Source organism: Aplidium turbinatum, chromosome 3 (assembly GCF_918807975.1).
Source record: "Aplidium turbinatum chromosome 3, kaAplTurb1.1, whole genome shotgun sequence".
Classification (NCBI taxonomy): domain Eukaryota; kingdom Metazoa; phylum Chordata; class Ascidiacea; order Aplousobranchia; family Polyclinidae; genus Aplidium; species Aplidium turbinatum.
Genome location: NC_137474.1, coordinates 11,949,483 through 11,970,277, shown reverse-complemented (window position 1 = coordinate 11,970,277; position 20,795 = coordinate 11,949,483). Strand labels below are relative to the sequence as shown.

General features: G+C 37.1%; 1 protein-coding gene across 1 annotated transcript; it reads right to left on the bottom strand.

Moving 5' to 3' along the window:
- Window positions 1-1,215: 1,215 nt before the first annotated feature.
- Window positions 1,216-12,755, bottom strand: LOC145767379 (uncharacterized). The gene is made up of 4 exons (XM_082579189.1): window positions 12,606-12,755; window positions 8,729-8,822; window positions 3,735-3,873; window positions 1,216-2,627 (listed from the first exon to the last, which is right to left on the bottom strand). The coding sequence occupies exons 1-4, from the start codon at window positions 12,753-12,755 to the stop codon at window positions 2,369-2,371; spliced, it is 642 nt and encodes a 213-aa protein (XP_082435315.1). The 3' UTR covers window positions 1,216-2,368.
- Between the last annotated feature and the right edge of the window lie 8,040 nt (window positions 12,756-20,795).

The window sequence follows — 20,795 nt, the reverse complement described above, 5'->3', positions numbered from 1 at the left end:
TACTTCTATTGACTACAATCATTTGGTTGAATTTTAATAATTTTCTGCGCAAGTACACTCTTGTACGCACTTAAAAACATCTTCCAATTGTAACTAGATGTAGGGCTAACTAACAATCAGTTCCAACACAATAGGCTCTACGCTTTAAAAAGAAATTGACACCTTACAACACGCCATTTTAGCATTGATTTAACCTCTGCAGATGTCAATGTAAAAACAACATTAGCTAGAGCAAGTAAAGCGTCGGTAATCGATGATAAACAGCACTGCTAAGCAACAAGCAACCTACACTACAGAGACCCAAGCTATCAGGAAATGAACAACAAATAGTAGCTTATTGAAGAGAGCGAAACAACTCTTGTCTTGATAAGGGGAATTTTAGCGGCGGTGAAACAAAACATAGGTATGGGAGACTGAACACTGAATGTACGGTTGCTTTTCTTTTATACAACTTCAAATACATTTTAATAGCAACAGTTGTTGGAGCTGACTCAGCTGAAACCAATGCTGAACCAAATGACGTCAGTTGAAAATCTGAAACCTTGAATAGCTGTTTTATAGTTTTTAGTCTTCATTATAATTTCAATCAATTACCGTATATGCCTGCAAACATACAAATACCCAACTGATCATGGACACTGCATACAGGGTTTTAAACCAGATTTCAAGTTTACTTTGCATGCTTAGCAATTTTTATTCAAGCAAAATCTATTTTTTAAACATTCACAATTATTGATGAAAATGGCTGTTTTAATGTCTATTTTATAGCATATCGTATATGTCGCAGTATCATTGTTTCTATCTGTTTTATCTTTAACTTTCTTTTTAATTGATTTTCAAATTTTCTGGTTCCACGAAAAAAACCTGCTAGATCCGCGCCTACTTTTGGAGGCTCTTGACGCAGGGCCGCCCCATTAGCTCAGTGGTTATGCGCCCGACTCAAGATCACGCGGCGCAAGTTCGACTCTCGGAGTGTGCGCTTGAGCAACGCATTTCAGGACTGCTCTCCATTCAGCGGCACCTAGTGAATGGAATAATTTCCAGCAACAACACTTAAACAATCGGAAAACTTCACTCTGCCAATCTCGGTAAGTAGCCTACGTACAAAAAGTCATTGCAGGCCGCACCAAAACACTGTCGCGGGTCGCGTGTTTGAGACCATAGCTTTAGTGTATGACACACAACAAAGAAATTGACGAGTAAGTTTATTGCAGAAACAAATTGTTTTATTAGTGGTAGGTACTGAACAACGTTGCATAGCCGATATGTATATAAAGTCACATTGACCCCTAAAATATTTCAACCTATTTACGTTAGTGAGAAAAACTAACTGGTAAAGGTGATCAGGTACTATGACACTTCTTCAAATGGGCGATCAACCTAACACAGAAAGCAATCATTAAGAAAATAAATCAATAGTTTTTTTTCAAGTCTAAACCTTAAACCATTTGACCAAGTAAACACTCACAATAATATTTCAAATTTTTTTAATATAATTTATGTTGTGGAACCGGTTTTCTTCCTATAGGATTCATCAGCACAACTGGATCGAAACGAAAAAATTACAGAAGATTACTATTAGCACAACTAGCCCAAAAAAAACGCAAATTTACATGTTAAATAAATAAAAAAATAAAAGTCACTAAATGTCCAAAACCTTCATATCCTTGCTTTATTCTTTTTCATTTCTTTTTTTTCTTCATAGTATTGCCAAATACAGAAAATATTGCAACAATTTGATACGGTAACTTACTAAAGCTGTCCGTACAAGCAGCAGTAAAAAGTAGAATAATTGAGATGAATTTTACAAGTATAGGAAGAAAACCGGTTCCACAACATAAATTATATTAAAAAAATTTGAAATACTTTTGTGAGTGTTTACTTGGTCAAATGGTTCAAGGTTTAGACTTGACAAAAAACTATTGATTTATTTATTTACGTTAGTTTTGAAAGTGTTCAGCTTTTAAACAATAATAAATAATAATAGCTTACCTAGTTACCGACCATCAACTTGTTTAAGTATAGTCTTCCCACTGCAGTAAGTAGGCTTAAGGTTATGTTTTGTAATTCTGGTTTTCGCTGCAAACAACAAATTTTTGCACTCAAAAATCTAAGTCTTTAAATACTGCTGAAACCATAGAGTTGTGTGTTCTACGCGTTTACACAATATCAATTAAAACTGCGAACATAGAAGGAATGTAAGGAACAAGAAATTCATAACACTTAACGAAAATCTCATTTTTGAACAAAAATAAAACCCAATAATAAACGAATATAAATGGCGCTAATGGTGCAGATATACTGTATGTAAGTATTATAAGTAGGCTAAGTACAAAAAGACTAGAACCACTTTAAACAAAATCAAAAATTAGGCAGTAGTGTTTAGACACAAGTTTATCTCAGGCCAAAGAGAGGATACAATCTCAGTGACATATTTCGCTCTTTTTATCAGATCGTCGTCTTTAATGTAATGAAAGTCGATGTTGAGAGAAGTCATCATAGATTGCATGATTTCATCGTAATTACAAATGTCATCAAAATCGTAGTCGATCCGAAGATTATCTTTTTTTTGGTATTTTTTATATGGTTTCATTATGAACACGATGGAGATTTGTTTGTTTTGCAATCTGAATAAAAAACAAAACAATATAGCGTCAGGGCATGGGATTGGATGGAATGGAAGATGGAATGGAATGGAAGACCGATTTTAAGATGGAAGATGGAAAATGTCAAGGATGGAAAAGAATGGAAGATCTTGATGATGGGATGGAAGACAATCTTCCATCATTCCATCCCAATTCCATCATTAACTTTCTAACGCTTCATCAAGACATGCAAAATATTACGTTGCTTGCTGAAACAATTCGAACGGTACGTTCAAGCAATGATTCAAACGGTACGTAATCCTTAGGAAAATACTGCTGTTAAATTTTTAGCTTAAGTTTAGCCTATGGTTTTTAGGTTTATTTGTGGCATGTTCAACGCGGAGATCACAATATGTGAAGATTGAAGATGGAATGAAAGATGGAAGAGATTTCTGAGATGGAATGGAAGATTTCTAAGATGGAATGGAAGAAAATCTCAGGATGGAAGATGGAAAAAACGTCTTCCATTCCATCCCATACTCTGTATGGCATTAATAAAAGTTTTATACTGATACTTAAACCAGTGTTTCACAAACTATGCTACGAAAGATCAGCTGGTTGACCTATTGTTTTCCCAAAACCGTTGTTTTCAAACATTGTTTTCTCAAAACAGCTTGAAATTGTTTTGGCTATTCGCGTACAAACACTATTCAATAATAGCATAAAAGTCATCATAATAATTTTCGCTATATTTGCATTTTCATAGCTTTGCATATAAGGGTTTTTACTCTGTCAGAAATTAAAAGTAAAACAACGCCAGAGACTTATTGGATGTAACGACAAAATTAGGATTTGTTTGACAACGATAAAACTTCACTTCAATCTTAATTATTTACTCTTAAAAAGAAAAGAGCCACACGCATAGAGAATAAATTTGTTTGTTTTTGCAGCAAGTAGCCTAAGCCGCATTCTTTAATTATTTCAGTGGGCAGCACGATGAAAATGTTGAAGAATCGTATCCTAAAATTCCTAACCTGACTAAATGCTGTGTTAGTCAAAAAAAAACTCCGTGTTAGTTAATTTTTATTATTTTCAAAATTACAAAATAATTATCTTGCATTCCACTATTCAATCATTGATGAGGCCTACCTTTTTACAAGCGTAGACACATGACTTTGTTCAAGTGTTTCATTTGCAAATTCTTCCCCCCCAGCAGTCATGCGCAGATAGCAAACAGGATCAATAATGCCTCGATCAAAAACGCACAACTTCGTGCTTGGAGTGTCTTCTGCAAACAAAAACAGCGATGTAGGCTACAAACTTAAATTTTAAATCACGTGGTTGACTTAGGCTAATAAATCGCTAATATAAGATTGTTACTAGGGCTGTGGAGTTGGGCGAAAAGTATAGCTTACGACTTCTCTATTTATAACTGGCCGATTCGAGTCTTCGGCTTCAGTGTTGTCATATTATTTAGGGTTGCCAGATGTTTGTAAGTTTTTGTATTTTTAAACTATAATCTCACTTAAGTTGAAATCGAAATTGACACGCAATTTTTCCTAAAACTGGCAAGAACAAACGCTGCTATGTTCTGGTAAAGTTAAAAAACGCTAACGCAATACAGAAAACAAGAAACAATATTTAAAAAAAAAATTGCAAACAAACATTTTAATAAGTGAATAAAAAAATAACAGTTAATCTCTCAAGTAGCCTACATGTAGCTCCACACAGAGTGAAATTTACATGCCTTTTGACTCTTTTTTATTTCTTTAAAAGTAATGTCTAAAAAGACATTATGAAAAGTAACTACGGACAAAGGCCAGTGTTTCGATCTTCCGATGTCTTCAGCGTAGTAAAGTGAAGGTGGAAAGTTGTCTTGAAGTCAGTGCTTCCACTTTTACAAAGCTAGATTACCATTTGTATTACCACATTTGTCCTCAGATTACCACATTTTTACTGTGATTTTTTACCCGATCTTAACCGTATTTCGACTTACTTTTACATTAACATAGTGGCTATTTTTACCCACTTGTTGCCATAGTTACTATCAGGTGTTGTCAGAGTTAGGATTAAAGTTAGTAAGGGTTTTAAGGTAAGACTTAGGAATAAGGTTAGGGTTTTGATCTTTACCCAGAACTAAAAATTTTTCTAAAATGCAAGTTTTTGTTTTCAACAGCTTTAAACTTTTCTTAAATTACGACAGAATTCCTTATCCGGCAACGCTATTATTTGGTTATATTTACACTATATAGTGTAAAATAAGGCCTAAAACAACTACTCAGTTTATTAACAGAACGTTCGAAATAAGAAAGCAAAGTACCAATAGCTTAGCCAGGAATTTTGAAAGGGGGGGTTTTGACGGACGCTGGGCTTCGCCCGTCGGCCTCTTCGCCAAAGGCGACACCCAGCGGCGAGGGGTCTGGGGAGCCTCTCCAGAAGATTTTGAAAAATTACTTTAAATTTGATGCATTCTGAGAGCATTTTCAACAAAAATGTGGGTATAAATATTCCTGTAAAATGGTGCTGTCTGGTGGCATAGCAAAAGAATAAGATCATGTTTTCTTGGGCATTTTTCGGTAATAAATTATTACCGAATAAAGCTAAATCTCTATGTTTTCTTGTTGCTAATTCCTGGTTGAGATATTTGAATGTTTAGTATTTGCAAAACTCGCTCTTTTAATGCAGTTTCGTTTAAAATTAGGCAAACTTTGTTTTAGAGACATAGAGACTGAAAGCATCATTCGCAATATCGTGACGTCGCACGCGTGCCAAAGGTGGGGTTGTAACCCCCCCCCCCCCTGGCTACGCCACTGCAAAGTACCTACTGTACTTGACACCGCAGCTAGAATCTGAATGACATCTTGACTATGAATATGATCACATGGTCACCCTACCTTCAAAGTCAAAAGTCAGGACGCATTCCAAAATCAAACCGAAAACAGCGGAACATGCTATAGTCACATGCTGTTATAAGTAGTTTTTTGCATATCTGTTCGATTTTGGAGGACAACAGTTTAAATGCTCTTTATTTATTGATAGTATTTTATGTCAAATTTTCAAAATTTATAATTTCCACATTTTGGCAACATTTCCACACAAAATTTCCATATTACCACATTTTTACCACAAATTTTTCATTACCACATTTTTACCACAAGCATGATGAAAATTCCACAATTGTGGTAATTACCACAAAAGTGGAAGCGCTGCTTGAAGTGTTGGTTGAGGTGATGATTTGAAACTTGAGTGATTATTGTGAGACAATGAGACTGGATTTAATATTTAATTTCGGACTCGAGCAAAACGTAATTTTACAACCTATTGGAAGGTGTGATTTTTTTGAGAGAATTTGTGCTAAGGAATGACTGGAATTTGTTAAAAATAAAAACTAGAAATAAAGACAAGAGTTTGCAACTGAGCTAGGACATAACAATCATCTGAGATGGATCTAAAATACAAGAAATTAGATACAAGCGGCACATAAAAGTATAAAAATTCAAAGAAAATGAAGGGGTGTACCAGCAAACATCTATAGGATTGGCCCATGATACCAGAGAAGGATCCACAGAGGATACAAACTGATATGAATGAATCAACAAGTGAATAAAAAAATAACAGTTAACCTCTCAAGTACATGTAGCTCCACACAGAATGAAATTTACATGCCAATTTAAAGCAATTGTAAAGCAATTTACAATTTAATGATTTACAATATTCCACCTTCACTTTACTACGCTGAAGAGATCGGAAGATCGAAACACTGGCCTTTGTCCGTAGTTACTTTTCATAATGTCTTTTTAGACATTACTTTTAAAGAAATAAAAAGAGTCAAAAGGCATGTAAATTTCACTCTGTGTGGAGCTACATATACTTGAGAGGTTAACTGTTATTTTTTTATTCACTTGTTGATTCATTCATATCAGTTTGTATCCTCTGTGGATCCTTCTCTGGTATCATGGGCCAATCCTATAGATGTTTGCTGGTACACCCCTTCATTTTCTATAAACATTTTAATGTTCATCGTTTTGTACCAAGTCGGATTAGACCTTTTTTAACAACTCTGACTCCGGACATGCTGAAATCCTTCCGACCACAGCTTTGGTTGTTACAAAATAATAGGCTACGGTTGGCCTGACTGCTTTTGTATCAAGATGTTTTGCAAAGACCTAACTACTCTCTGATTAAAAACAAAATAAAACAACAAAAAGACATATTTGTAAAAAACAAGTTTTCTATAAATCTCCTCACTTTGTGATATCACTTCCAAGTGAATATTATATCAGATTTTGAATGCTTTCTACGTCAAAACTATTTAGGCTAGTTCAGGAACATATCGTGTAAAACTCTATCAGAAAGATCCTGCTCAAAGAAGATAATGCTTTTGATTTTTTTAAATCATTGCAAAATTATATTACTTTCAGACCAAAACAAAGTTATACCAGGCCAGCGGTTCTCAACCAAGAGTCCGCAAAGCGTTTTTAGGGAGTCCATGAAAGTTTCCGAATTTTCAGCATGAACGATAAAATAAGATGTTTAAAAATTGTCTCATATGTGTGTTACAGTGATTCTCAAACTGTGCGTTACGACGCCCTGGTGCGTCGTTTGAAATTTTCGAAATTTACTTTTCGCACAAAAAGGTAGGTTTTCCAACAAAAAAATATTTCATATAAAAGAATAAAATCTCTTTAGTTTATAAGGCTATAGATGTTCAAATTCATTCTTTTAAGACAGCAGATGGTTGATCAATGCTTAATTTAGAAATGCAAACGTTATTCAGCAGCCTATTAGCACTCATAGTTTTGCAATGACTGTGATTAGGCTACAACAAAATATTGGGCTACAACAAAAAAAAAAGAGAAATTTTTTGTAAGGTAAAGATGGCAAAAAAATTTATCAATTTTCAATAAATTTTAGAAAAACATTACATCAGTGTTTCCTCTAAAAAAACTGATCAATAATTTTTTTCAGTAGGTCAAGTATCAATATTTCAAGGCTGCGTTAGCAAGTGAATTACGAACTTACTGAACTGTTAGAAGTGATCTCAAAGCACGGATAAATTACAAACTTAATTCAAACAACTTTTAAGTTGAGGTATGAGAATATATGAAATTCGTCTGAGATCTGGAGACTTGCCACAAGAAATTGACAAATTTGTATTTTATATTGGTCGTTTTTGACTCTGATAATGCTTTTTGTGCACATTTTATTTAAATATAATTCAACAGATTGCAGATAAATTTTGCAGAAGTAAAACGTGAAAGCTTTGTTTTATGTTTGAAGTATTGCAAGTGCGCAGAAATCAAATCACACTGCGCAATTGCGCACCTTAGAGGGAACACTGATCAGCGCATAAATTACTGATTTTTGATCCTGTGTGCCAACATTTCAGCCTGGCTCATAACATCGCTTTGTCAATGTCATCAATTGTCATAAATGCGTAGCGAACAGCAAATTCATCTAAGTGTGTCGTTTGGAAACCTATGAAACAGTTGTTTTGGTTTATGTACTAAAAATTCATTTCAAGTAACTTTTAAGGGGTCCTCGACCGCTTCTTGAGCACCAAAAGGTGCCGCCAAGATAAAAAGTTAGAGAACCAACCACTGATTTATACAATTTCACAATGAACATATCAAAGATAGAAAACGATGCCATAGGTTTGACCAAGATTGGCATATAAGTTACAAAAATGAAAACCAATATATTTCACCAGAAATGAACTTGAAATAACTTATCTTGAATAAAGTACAAACCTTCTTACTTTGGTTAATTAAACAGACTATGAATTTTATTTCAATTCAAGTCTAGTAAGAGTTTTTGTAACACACAAAGGACTTCATTAATTGGTTCAAAAACTAATGTACACACCTACAGCAGTTTGAACAGTCTAGAAAAAACGAGTAACCCATGAATATATTGTTTTGAAAGGCTCCATTAGTTAGCATTAAAACAGAAGGCCTACAGTTAGACTAATAAAACCCCCCAAAAAAATCTCGACAACTGCAGCAATTAATTATTTGACCAAGTTACAATATTTTAACCTGTAATTTTTTATAGTCTTGCAGATAAAAAAAATTATTGCAGGCTACACTTAATTAAATCCTGAAAATACTTGATATGCTTACATAATTTAAGTTAATATTTACCAAAACGGTTTGCCATTTCTTCTTCTCTTCTATGCTGTTCTTGCGAAATCAGAAGATTGTACTTTGTGAATACTTCTGGATCGAGAAGCGTTTCCTACAAATACCACACTTTAAAATAACATAAACGGTAAAGCAATCTGACATACTAGGAAATATTTTTGTTGATGCAGCTGCGCTCTTGTCTTTCAGTTGTTTAAAGTGGTTCAGTTAGTTTGTTTTTTCATCGACGTGGCATGTGCCCCATTACCTTTCAAAAATGTAGACGAGTAGGCCTGCATTAGCAATTTGGCATAGTAAAAATATATTAGCGATAAAAATTGACTAACACAGAGTTGTCCAATCTTTTATTATGGTGAGTGAATTATCACTTGAATTAATTTATAGGACCGCAAAACTTATTATAGGCCTATTTGAATAGACAAATGGGCACATAAGAAAAACAATTAAACATTTAAATTTAAAATCAATCTAATGTAAACTTAAATTTTACTACAAGTGTTTCTCGGCAGCCGATTTGTAGCAAGAATTGACAGCGACAGACACGTGTTTCGCCCATGAGGCTGGGCTCATCAGTATCGCACCGTATTCTAGCCACAGCGAATCGCAACTGCTCGCTGTACTAGTGAGTGCTCAGCCTTGTGCTGATAGCCGGGAAGAACGCCCCTTTCTTCACAATTTACTACAAGTTATTGCTCTATAACTAACTAAGGCTTAACACACTGAACAGAAAACTAGTTTATGAAATTATTGTTCTTGTCAAAACAGTTGGTTTTCTCTGCTTCAATGAATTTGTGGGTTGGTATCTTGGGGCTATCAGTTTTTTTGTACAGGAATCTGGAATTTTGTGCAAAAAAGTATAGTTTTCTTATATGAAACACCAAGTACTTAGAACCTCTAGGAAAAGGCTTAATCCGCCTCTAAGGCCAAGAGTCGGTAATCTTTTTTGCACTGTGGACCGATTTGAAATAGGCGCAATGTCGCTAAAACGTCCTTCGGAAACAATGCAGTAATAAGATATGGTAAGGTCATGGTAAGGTCATCTATAGATCTAACAAACTAGTCAAACGGTAAAGATCTGAGAAATATAGTCCAAACCATTTCGCCTAATTTCTCATTGTTAACCTGATTATAATCATCTAATTCGCCTCGGCAGCCGTAAATTCATTTTTGATGTGGCGCTTGTTGTCATAGGATCTATATTGTCAAAGAATCACATTCCAAGCACGTTACAGTCAAATTGCCAGTCACGTCCAAGTACAGGTACCGTTGTCCGAAAAGGACAACAATGTTGCGGGTAGGCGTGACCTAGTCATCGATTCGTTACCACCTCGCTAGCTGTTGAGGCGAAGGTCGACAGTTGTGCTTGATATGCCCAGGGGCGCCGGAACGATTTTTGACTGGGGGGGCAAGATTACGAAAAAAGGGCACTTTTGTTTACTAAAAGGCCAATTTTTTTTCAAGTTTTAAGACATCGCCATAATGCTAATCTATTAGCTTACTATGTATTCAGGAATTTTAGCCTACATGTGTCCGGTATACAAAGAAGGGCATCATGCTATGTTATCATCATGTAACCGACTGTCAAGCCTTAAAGCAGCCTGCGGCCATGGCCGCTAAGTAGTGCTTGAATGACCGCCGATGCTACCTCCTCAATCGGCCAAGTTTGGCCGCCGGTCTCTTCTAGCCAATTATTTAATTTCGCAATAGAATGATCGTGGATTAACTGTGGAAAATATGTAGGCTAGTATCAAAGAGTGACGCAAAATTAGGTCAGCGCGTCATAATCGCCACTGTTGCATTGTGCGGGAATATTTGTTATTGATGGAATATATCCATCTGCGATCATCAGTCTTATTTGTAATTCCCGACGTTTATTTTAACAAAGTCTTAATACGAAGTGCTCATTTATATCGGCTGGCAATATTGTCGTTTTTATGTCGATTCGATGTTGTCGGACATTGAATCGTTGTTAATAAGGAGAACTAGGTTAGTTGACATCCCAGGGGAAAACATTTTTGGATCATATTTTGCAAAAATTATGCTTCTTTTAGTAATGTCCTTCACATCATTGAAATACTTATTTTATTACCTTGGCGTCATCGTCAACACATTTCGAGCGTTGTTTTTCGTTGCTAAAAAGAATTCTAGGGGAGTGACGAACTTCTTTAAAATCAGCCACATTGGAGACACTCGTGCGAGTGTCGTTAGATAGTCCCGCAGTACTGGATTACAATCCCGATTAAGCAGTTATTGCGTGGTGCAACGATTCTATTGTAGCCTACAGGACGTCGCCCAGGCCCAGACTTCAACATCGCTAAGTGATCATTTTAGCATTGTTGCAAGTTTAATTCTATTTACATGTGCTATCGTTATTTTTATTTTGTATTTCGGTCTCCAAGCACGCAGATTTGGCCGCCGAGAAGAAGCTCCCGGTAGGCCACGATGGCTGCCGGAAAAAAAACGAGTTTTAAGGCCTGTACTGTGTTGCAAAATTTTGTGCCGTAAATATTATTTTGAGGCAAAAATGAAAGGTTATAATTAGGCTAAAAGCGAATAGCAGAAATTGTTATGTTGCAAAATGTGCAGTAGCTTACATGACTTTAAAAGGGCACCATTGCCCCCCTGCCCCTCCATCTACAGAAAAATTGAAGGCAGGAGGGGCATCCGCCCCCCCCCCCTGCCCCCCCGCTTCCGGCGCCCCTAGATATGCCCATTGTTCATAACATCTTTCAAAATTTAGTTTCTGCGTCCGATGACGCTTGATTTATTACGAACTACGACAGTTTATCGAACGACAGTTTATCGAACGACTATTGATCGAACGACAGTTAATCGAAACGACAGTTTATCGAACGACAATTTATCGAACGACGGTGAATCGGTTCGATTAACTGTCGTTTCGATGAATTATCGTTCGATTAATTGTCGTTCGATAAGTTGTCTTTCGATAAATTGTCGCGTCACGGCTTGATACATACCGGTGGGGCTATGGGATTGTTTTTCATGGCCCATGTAAGTTTGGGACTATGAAAGTTTAAACTCTATACTAAATACCTAGTTTCTTGGAATGTTGGTTATGGAAGTGTGAAATGTAGGCTATGGAATGACATGCAGCCTATGGAACGTGATGGAAGTAGGCTACATTTTACTTGCAGTTTTTGTTTTTTTTTAAAAGGACTTTACATTATCAATTTTTATATAAGCTCACTTTGCCTATATCAAATTGATTACAAACTGAGTTACTTTAGGTGTTGCACCATTGCGATTGTTATAGAATATAGGCCTACACAAGTAGCCTACACATATCGGAAATAACAACATGTATAGTGTATACAGATAAACAAAAAAGCAAAAACAAGACCCAGATGGTAGGATCAGACAGACCTAACCTGTTAGAACCATAGTTTACACTTGAAAAACACCAGTAAACCACCATTGCAAAGAATGCTTAGAATCGAAGGCTACAGGCTACATGACTTTTCCACTGCTTGCATTTTTATTGATTGATTGAGTCTTTTATCCTCGGACTGGGAAAGCTTTTTGCAGTGCTTAATCCTGGCAGTTTCGCATACTTGTAGAGGCTTTGAATCACTGACGCAGGCCCGGTCACCGAGATTGACAGAGTGAAGTTTCCGATTGTTGAAGTGTTGTTGCCAGGGAACTATTCCATCCATTAGCCTAGATGCCGCTGAATGGAAAGCAGTCCTTAACGTGCGTTGCTCAAGCGCACACACCTAGAGTCGAACCAGCGGCGCTTGATCTTGAAGTTTCTTCGTTCCAGAAGTGACGCGCTTAGCAATTGAGCTATCGGGGAGATTTGAGCTATCGAGCTATCTTTTAAATTGAATGATTGCAGTTATTTTCACATAAAAATTACCCCTGTGACGTTGTTTTCCTGCAATAATTTTCGAGCAACTTCGTCAGAATATAAAATTTTTCCATTGTTGACTTTTAGATTTTTCCGCAAATAGTCGTGGAGGGTTGTTTTTCCCGTTGAATGGGCACCACAAATAAAAACATTTTTCATAGCTGCCTTGGTAGATATAAACTGTATCCTGCAAGAAACCGATATAACAATGCAATGCAAATAGACATTTTTTTGCAAACTTAAAAATGATGACAACTGCTTTTGTAATCATTCAAGTTCAAAACAATGATTAGGCTACACTGCAATTTAAACATATTAGCCAGCGATAGTTGGTTTTGAATCTTTATCTTCGAACTGACAAAGCCTTGATAGGTTATTCCTGGTAGTTTCGCATACTTGTAGAGGCTTTTTGACGCAGGGCCGGTTACCGAGATTGGCAGAGTGAAAATTTCCGATTGTTGAAGTCTTGTTGCCGGGAATTATTCCATCCATTGGGTGCCGCTGAATAGAGAGCAGTCCATAGAATGCGTTGCTCAAGTGCAAACCCCAAGAGTAGTTTAGTAGTTTATACGGAAGAAAATTGGGAAATTTTACTTGCTTTTTTGTCTCTTCGTTTTTTTAAATTTAAAAATTCTGTTAAGGTGTTGCCACAGTGCTATAAACTAACAGTTCTGTTTCGGTATTTAGTACCGTACGTTATAGGCTATAACATTCACGTTTTGTTGCTTCTACCTTTTTCTAGACCCCCTGTGTTTGGTAAGTTATGTATTGTTTTTCGTTGTGATGGACAGCAATGAAACTAAACTAAACTGAAGCATTGGTCCATGCACCATTTTGTAAAAGTTTTTTTTTACCAGTTTCCATTGAAATTGTAAAAAAAAACGTTTATTTGTTTTTGGGTGGTAGCAGTTGATAAATTCCGCCATCCCACCCGAAACTTACTGAAGCTAAAAATACAGGTTTAGAAAACTAGGCTCTATGCTCCTAACAACCCATCCTTGTGCAGCTTATGTCGATACGTTGATTGGAACTAAAGTTGCCAAGTTTTCATTATTTTGAGAGATTGGTCATAAATTGTCCACATTTACTTTTCTGTTAAATTCTTTGAAGAAGCGCTGAAATAACTTTTACTTTGTGAGCTATAACAAATTGGGTATAGCCTAGTTTGGCTGCCGTAAGCTGTGATAAATAATTAATAACTCTAATCTGCCTTGACGATGCTCAAGTGGACGCTAATTAGGCTAACCTGACCAAGCACCAGCATGATGATTTTGTCTGAACACTTTTCCTTCGTAAAGGGAAGCCAAGCGTTAAATTAAATAAATGATCATAAAGATGCTCCTTCCCCTCCGTTTATACTTTAAACTCTTTAAATACTTTTATACTTTAAATAATTTTATTTAATTATGCGCACAACATTCTCTATTAGGCTGCCAATGGGCCACTGCGCAGTAGCTGATGTATTATTGGTGTGGTAGCGCTGTGTATGCATCTACCTCATTCTTCTTCGTCGTACCTCATTGACCGACTATTAATAACATTGTGAGCATTATGTTTAAATTATTTTGTCCAGCCGCAACCGAGTACCAAGTAGCTAGCAATCCTCGAAGGCAACCAACCGTCTGGAGGCAGAGGTCACCAATCTTGTTTGAGAAGGGACCAACTAAACGTGAAAAGAAAAACTTGTATGCCGGATTCCAATTTTTTCAGCACGCTGCAACTTGTGATGTTGATCCAACAGAGTGTGTATGATTTATTCAGCTGTATGCAACAACTGACACGTTTGTAACAGGCTATAGCCTAATGAGTTGCAGAAAATTAGTCTCACAACTATCGAATACCGTACCGCATTTACTTGATTGTAAGCCGCCCTTGATTGTAAGCCGCATGTGATAGTGTTAAAAATTTAATGTAAGTCGCCCTTGAATGTAAGCCGCAAATACTGTTACATGATCTTATAATTTTACAATATAATTTTGAAAACCGCAAGGTTGGCAACCTTGACCATAAATAAAACTGACAACTACTTTTTTTCTTTCGAATACACGTCATAAATGCATGTGACAATTTAAAATGCACGTCACAACTTCACAATTGTCGGCATCAGACAATGCAGTACGGCAAAACATCTATGGCAAAGTCGACAAGGAAAAAGGCAAAAAGAAAAAATGTAAGTCGTCTTTGATTGTAAGCCGCCCTTGAATTTAAGCCGCAAACATGATGAAAAAAAAACTTTATAACCCGCGGCTTACAATCAAGTAAATACGGTACATATAACTTGATGACGTGATGCCGCAACTTTATCAATTTTCCTACTTTTCGATGTAATCTGCCCCGATAGCTCATTTGGTTAGCGCGTGTCTTTGTGAACGAAGAAGTTACAAAATCAAGCGGCGCTGGTTAGACTCTCGAGGTGTGCGTTTGAGCAACGCATTTTAAGGAATGCTCTCCATTCAGCGGCACCCAATGGATGGAATAATTTCCCGGCAATAACACTTCAACAATCGGAAACTTCACTCTGTCAGTCTTGGTAATCAGCCCTGCGTCAAGAGCCTCTACAAGTATGCTAAGCTACCAGGAATAATCTATCAAGGCTTTGTCAGTCCGAGGATAAAAATTTAAAACCAACCAACCGCACAAAGTTTATCCCCAAGTAGCCTACACTGTTGATGAATAAATGTAACAAGATGTTGGTAATGGTTTGACAGTGTTACTGTAAGAAACTAGACTCTCAAATTTTTGTGTCTGTTTATCTTGTCAACACGCTTTTGCAGCACTAATTTTTCGCTTTTTGGTTGTATGTAATTTAAACGGCAATAAGCAACTGCCAAATGGGCCGTATAAAATTTCCCCTCGTCGTCTAAACTAAATCCATCAATGCGTGCAAGACTGAGCGTCCAATCCAGTTCAGCTAAGCTCAACCAAAGGCTTACGAGTTTTCTGCTTAACTCCACTATTCACGTAGGAGGATTGATGGCATAGGCCTAGCTTCAGCAATCTGCGTATGCGCATCAAGTTTTGCTACCTCGTTTACTGTCGTGTTTGCTTCAAACATAAACTATATGAGAAGAAGCTGTCTGTTTCAAATGCCAAACCGGTATCGTTAATGTGGGTTGAGGATCTTAAATAAAAGTTTCCTTTAAAAAACCTATCACTCATGAACTGATCCTTTCACCTCAATACAATTGTGCTTACGCCGCTGAACACAGCAACCTCAACTCTCTCTCTATTTACCTAGGTAAATTTACTTCTATTGACTACAATCATCTGGTTGAATTTTAATGAATTTCTGCGCAAGTAGGCCTTCACTCTTGTACACATTTAAAAATCTCTTCAAGTTGTAACTAGATGTAGGCCTAACTATAACAATCAGTTCCAACACAATAGACTCTACGCTTTAAAAAGAAATTGACACCATAAAAAACACCATTTTAGCATTGATTTAACGTCTGCAGATACTAAAAGTCAATGTAAAAACAACATTAGCTAGAGCAAGTAAAGCGTCGGTAACCGATGAGAAACGACACTGCTAAGCAAGAGGCATCCCAGAGAGACCCAACCTACACAGGAAATGAATATTGCAGCTAAAGAGAACGTAATAACTGGAACGGAAGTATTAACTCTTGTCTTGATGAAGGGAAGTTTTAGCAGCGGTGAAATGTGAGACTGAACGTGAACACTGAATGTAGACTGCAAGATCCACAATGTGAACTAACAAAACATAAGGTGAAATGTCCGAGTTTTTAACTATGCGGAACTACAATGGCTTCCATCTTATACGAACATCGAACAATCGACAAGTTGATTCTAAAATAACAAGCCACACAAAATACCCACTGTAAAAAATACTGTATTTCCACAACTTAGTTTAGTTTGTTTTTATTTCAGATCATTGCAGAGAAAACAATAGCCTACGTGTCAAAACATACTGAGATCTTGAAAAAAGCCGAAAAAAGAATTAAATGAAATGATTTTGTGTTTTTTTTTCTCATCTGAGATCCTTTAGTTTCTTTTTAAAACCATGGCATAACACCCAGAGGTATTGATGTGCGGATCAGTGGCGGAATCAGAACATTTTCATTGAAGATGTTTGAAAAAGTGTGTAAGGCTTAGTTAATCTATGGTAATCAAACAACAAAATCGTAGCCTATGTAACAAAGGCAAAAAAGGAGATATTTTGATACCAATAATAAGTTATTCGATTTTTTCCTTATTTGTTTCGCCATAAACAATTTCTTGGCTGCAATTGCTATACATTACAACAAAAATATGTGTTCTCTATCCTTAAATTTACAACAACAAAAAACGCGTGTAAGATAGCCATAATAAAAGAAAAAAAAAATCACATGTCAATCTAGTTTTGACTCTCCCCCCCCCCGGGATCTGTCTATGATGTGGACTAACTTGGTTTTAAATAACAGGCCTCCGCAAACTTGACAATCAGACTAAAAATTGGCTCGAACTCCTTCCATTCGGCTGATCACAAACTTTCTGATTCACAGAAACGAACATAACTGGCACGCAGATTTGTCAAAGGGAAGAAACGTTATCAAGAACCCAACAACGGCTCTTCCAGGATTCCACACAACAATAAACAGTCAAGAATGGGTGACAGCTAACAGGATCATCAGTAAACACGCCTGCACTGCCCAAACATTACATGTCTTTTTATGCATGTCAACTATGGCACAATTACCATCCATCTTCATTCAACAGGATTAGAATTGCCTAATATAACAATATGCCTCGTTATGCTGGTACACTACACAGGAATGTCAGGTTTCACCAAATGTTACAGCTTTTGAAGTTCTCTTACGAAAATCACTTTATGCCTTTGTTCAACGCTGTAATAGGCCACAGCAAATAGGCCTAAATCTTGCAATTATCTACTAAAAGCTTTAATGTTCTCTGACACTCTGTAGAAATCGAAATTCTTTGAACACTACAATGACATTGCTATACGTTCTATCTATATATTTTTTTCTTGCGATTTACTCTTTGCTTTCATTCTTTAATGACAAGAATCTGTCAAGTTTTGCTGAGCCAACCCCAGTCCATTGTAGGCTATCTACCAGTGATTGTGTTGAACTGTCTTCTGGCTACTTTTGCGCCGTTGCTGTGTATGTGCAACTTTATACCATTCATTACTATTTGTTTATTTGTTTTGTATTAGAATATGGACATTCTTGTCTGACGCAAATAAGCAATAATAATAATGCAATTAAGCTTAGTGGGATACTTTTAGCAGCTCTGGATATCCGCAATGCGAATACAGCATTCAGGACATCGATCACCAAGTCAAGGATTGCCCAGCCCAGGGAATCCTTGGCCCAGCCACCAAAATCAGTTTCGGATATGGAGCTGTACAGTAGGGTGGAGTGAAAAAAGAAAATTTTGATTTTTGCTCTGTAATAGCGATTAAAAGTTGTAGTGTGGCTTGACTATTAAGCTTTGAAAATTTCAGCGTTTTAAAATAAAGTTTTCGTCTGCCGCAAGCAAGTTCAAGATTACAAGGGATGTGCTGATTAAATATCAAAATTTGCTTCAGATTTTTTTCCGCAACAAAACCATCGCATGTGACGTCATAGAGGATATTTCTTACGATTCAATTAGTCCATTTAAGCAACATAATCGGAAATATGCAATTCTTACAAAGGGCCTGAAAAAGCCATTGCAGCGGTTTGTATGTTTGTTGCATTTTAATGAATTACCACTGAGACACTTGATGCATTATCTTGATGGAGTTACATCTGGTCCACTAAGTTTTTCTGGCTCCATTGGTAAAAAACTTGAAGACTGTGACAGTTTACCAGTCACAGAGTTTGAGGCTGTTGATATTCAACTGCCTTCAATTGACGTGAGCTTAAGCACAGACCAGCAGTAGCCTACTGTACTTGTATGGCATCTGTAAAGCAATTAGCTCAGGGCGTTGTGATGCCAAGCTTGCCTATTGTAATCCAAGAAAGATGAATCACTCCAGATGGCTGACAACAACCAATCGCATTTTGAAGCTTTATGTTTCACGAAACAATCCCTGTAAAATCTGAGAGCGTTGGTCTTCTTCATCGTGTATCACACGGCCGTAGCCCAGAGCATCACGCAGGCTCTTGCTCTATCGTTGAACTCGGCCAAATCCTGTGCAGAGCACCTTGCTTTTAGGTCAGGGCATTCGAGTAGATGTTGCATCGTTTGCTCCTGTCCGCATTTGCAACTTGTGCTCCCCATGGAATACCCCCAGTGTCTCATCAAGGTTTTACACCTGCCAATACCAGTTCTTAAGCGGTTGAGGCATCGCCAATACTTCCACGGTTCACGTTTTCCGGGAGGAAGGCTCTCCATGGGTGTGAGCTCCATATTGGCCAATGTCGGTCCGGCTGCCAGTCTCTCCTGCCATAGTTGAACCCGCACATTGGCGGCGACATCGTCATGACCTAATGGGACAACTGAAGCAAGAAAACTTTTGGTGGAGTAGCCTACATTGCCAAGTTATACGCTCCAACGTGGTTTGCAGTGAAAACGCAACCTTCCTGTACTACTTACTGTAAAGGAGCTAAACACTTTGTTTCACGTAGTTAAAAAGTCGCGCTGTCTTAGCGCTGAACTAAAAGCAATAGTTGTCCCTGGTATCAACCGAAATGCCTTTTTTGCTCACCAAGAGAACCTATTGCTGTGGATGTTGGTAGATGAACGTCTGTACAACAGAAAATTAGCACTGAGAAGGATACTTTCCAGAAAACAAGGTCATGGAGATTCCATTCGTCTCTTTAAAGTTCCACTCTTGATCTTTGAAGCAAACGAATACTTTGAACTGATTGATTGGCAGCATACAGAGAGATATGAACTACCGCTAACTCGAGACATACCGGACAGTCAGTTAATGTCCTTCATTCAAGATGCTGCAGCTCCAGAGCTTGAATTTCCTAGCTATCCGTGTCACACGCAAGCCATGGAAGGTGGCCTTGCCCCTCGTTATTGAAGCAGCATCTGCGGTGTGTGGGCAGAAACAACGGGAGGGATTTATTCGAAGTAGACTGCAGTCAAAATTAGAAATGCCTGTATTCAATACAAAACGAGAGTTTTTGGCAAATGGAGTGCTTAATGAGATTTAAACTCATGGGAGTCGGCAGAGAGGGGCACTTGTCCCCCTGGATTTGGGTTTTATAAACGTTTCTTTCCTTATGAAAACGATACTTTCAAAAATGTTTCTTACCTTTGGGCGATAATATCTTTTTCATCCAATTTTCTTCGAAGTAAACCAACATTTTTCCAGGACTATTTTTTCGCGCTTTCGGAAACTATCGCTAAGTATGCCTTGGAAATATCTTTAATTGTAACGTTTTCGCTCGTGCCGTCCAAATTTACGTTACATTTCATCAATACACTTAGCTACGTTGCACTCGTTGTAGCTCACAAGATGAAATTTGGCTTAAAAGATGTTTGCCCCCTCCCCCTGCAATATTTCTGCCAACGCCCATGTACTGTATAAGCTGATGATTTAAAAAGCGTTTACAATATTTATATGGGATCAAAAGTAAACAGGCAACCGAAATCTCAATATTGTCATATTAAGAAAAACACTTTTCTACTGTAGTTTGCTTTACCTTCATTGCACATACTTGCTTAAACTGTGGTGATGAACTTGTGAAAGGAACAGAAATTTGAAGAAAATAGCTTAAAATCCGTGTTTTTTCTTATCAGTTGATCATATACATGCAACAAGCGTTCTAAAAGACGTATTTTCCACTGCATTGCAACGATTTATGTGTAATTTACAACTCTGATATTGTTAGATAGAAGTACCGAAGGTAGAAGTTAGATAAAAGTGACGATCTGCTAATTGTGATGACGTCATAGCTCCAAAATACCAGTGAAAACTTCAATGGACTTGCGGCAGACGTAAACGTTGATCAAAATCAAAAATATTTCAGCATGTGAATACATTTACCACATCACAACTTTTAGTAACTATTACAGATTGATTCTATCAACTTTCATTTTTAACCTATGTTTCACTCCACCCTACAGTGTACACTGTACAGTGTACATGCATGTGGCAACATTTTAAAACCCTGGTTGAAGCACCAAAGACAGAGCATATGAGATGTGCACACAATAGCCTACGACTCTACTAGAGTTTTTTTTTTTTTTTTCTAAGCAAAATAGTGAGCAACAATGGCAATTTTACTGCAAGTGTAGTCG

Bases quoted from the DNA above. Each gene is read 5' to 3' on its own strand.
- LOC145767379 (XM_082579189.1), bottom strand. From the start codon at position 12,755: ATGAAAAATGTTTTTATTTGTGGTGCCCATTCAACGGGAAAAACAACC. The intron at 8,823-12,605 runs GTAATTTTTATG...TGGTATTTGTAG, and splicing joins AGGAAAACAACGTCACAGGG to GAAACGCTTCTCGATCCAGA. The intron at 2,628-3,734 runs GTAGGCCTCATC...TTTTTTATTCAG, and splicing joins GTGTCTACGCTTGTAAAAAG to ATTGCAAAACAAACAAATCT.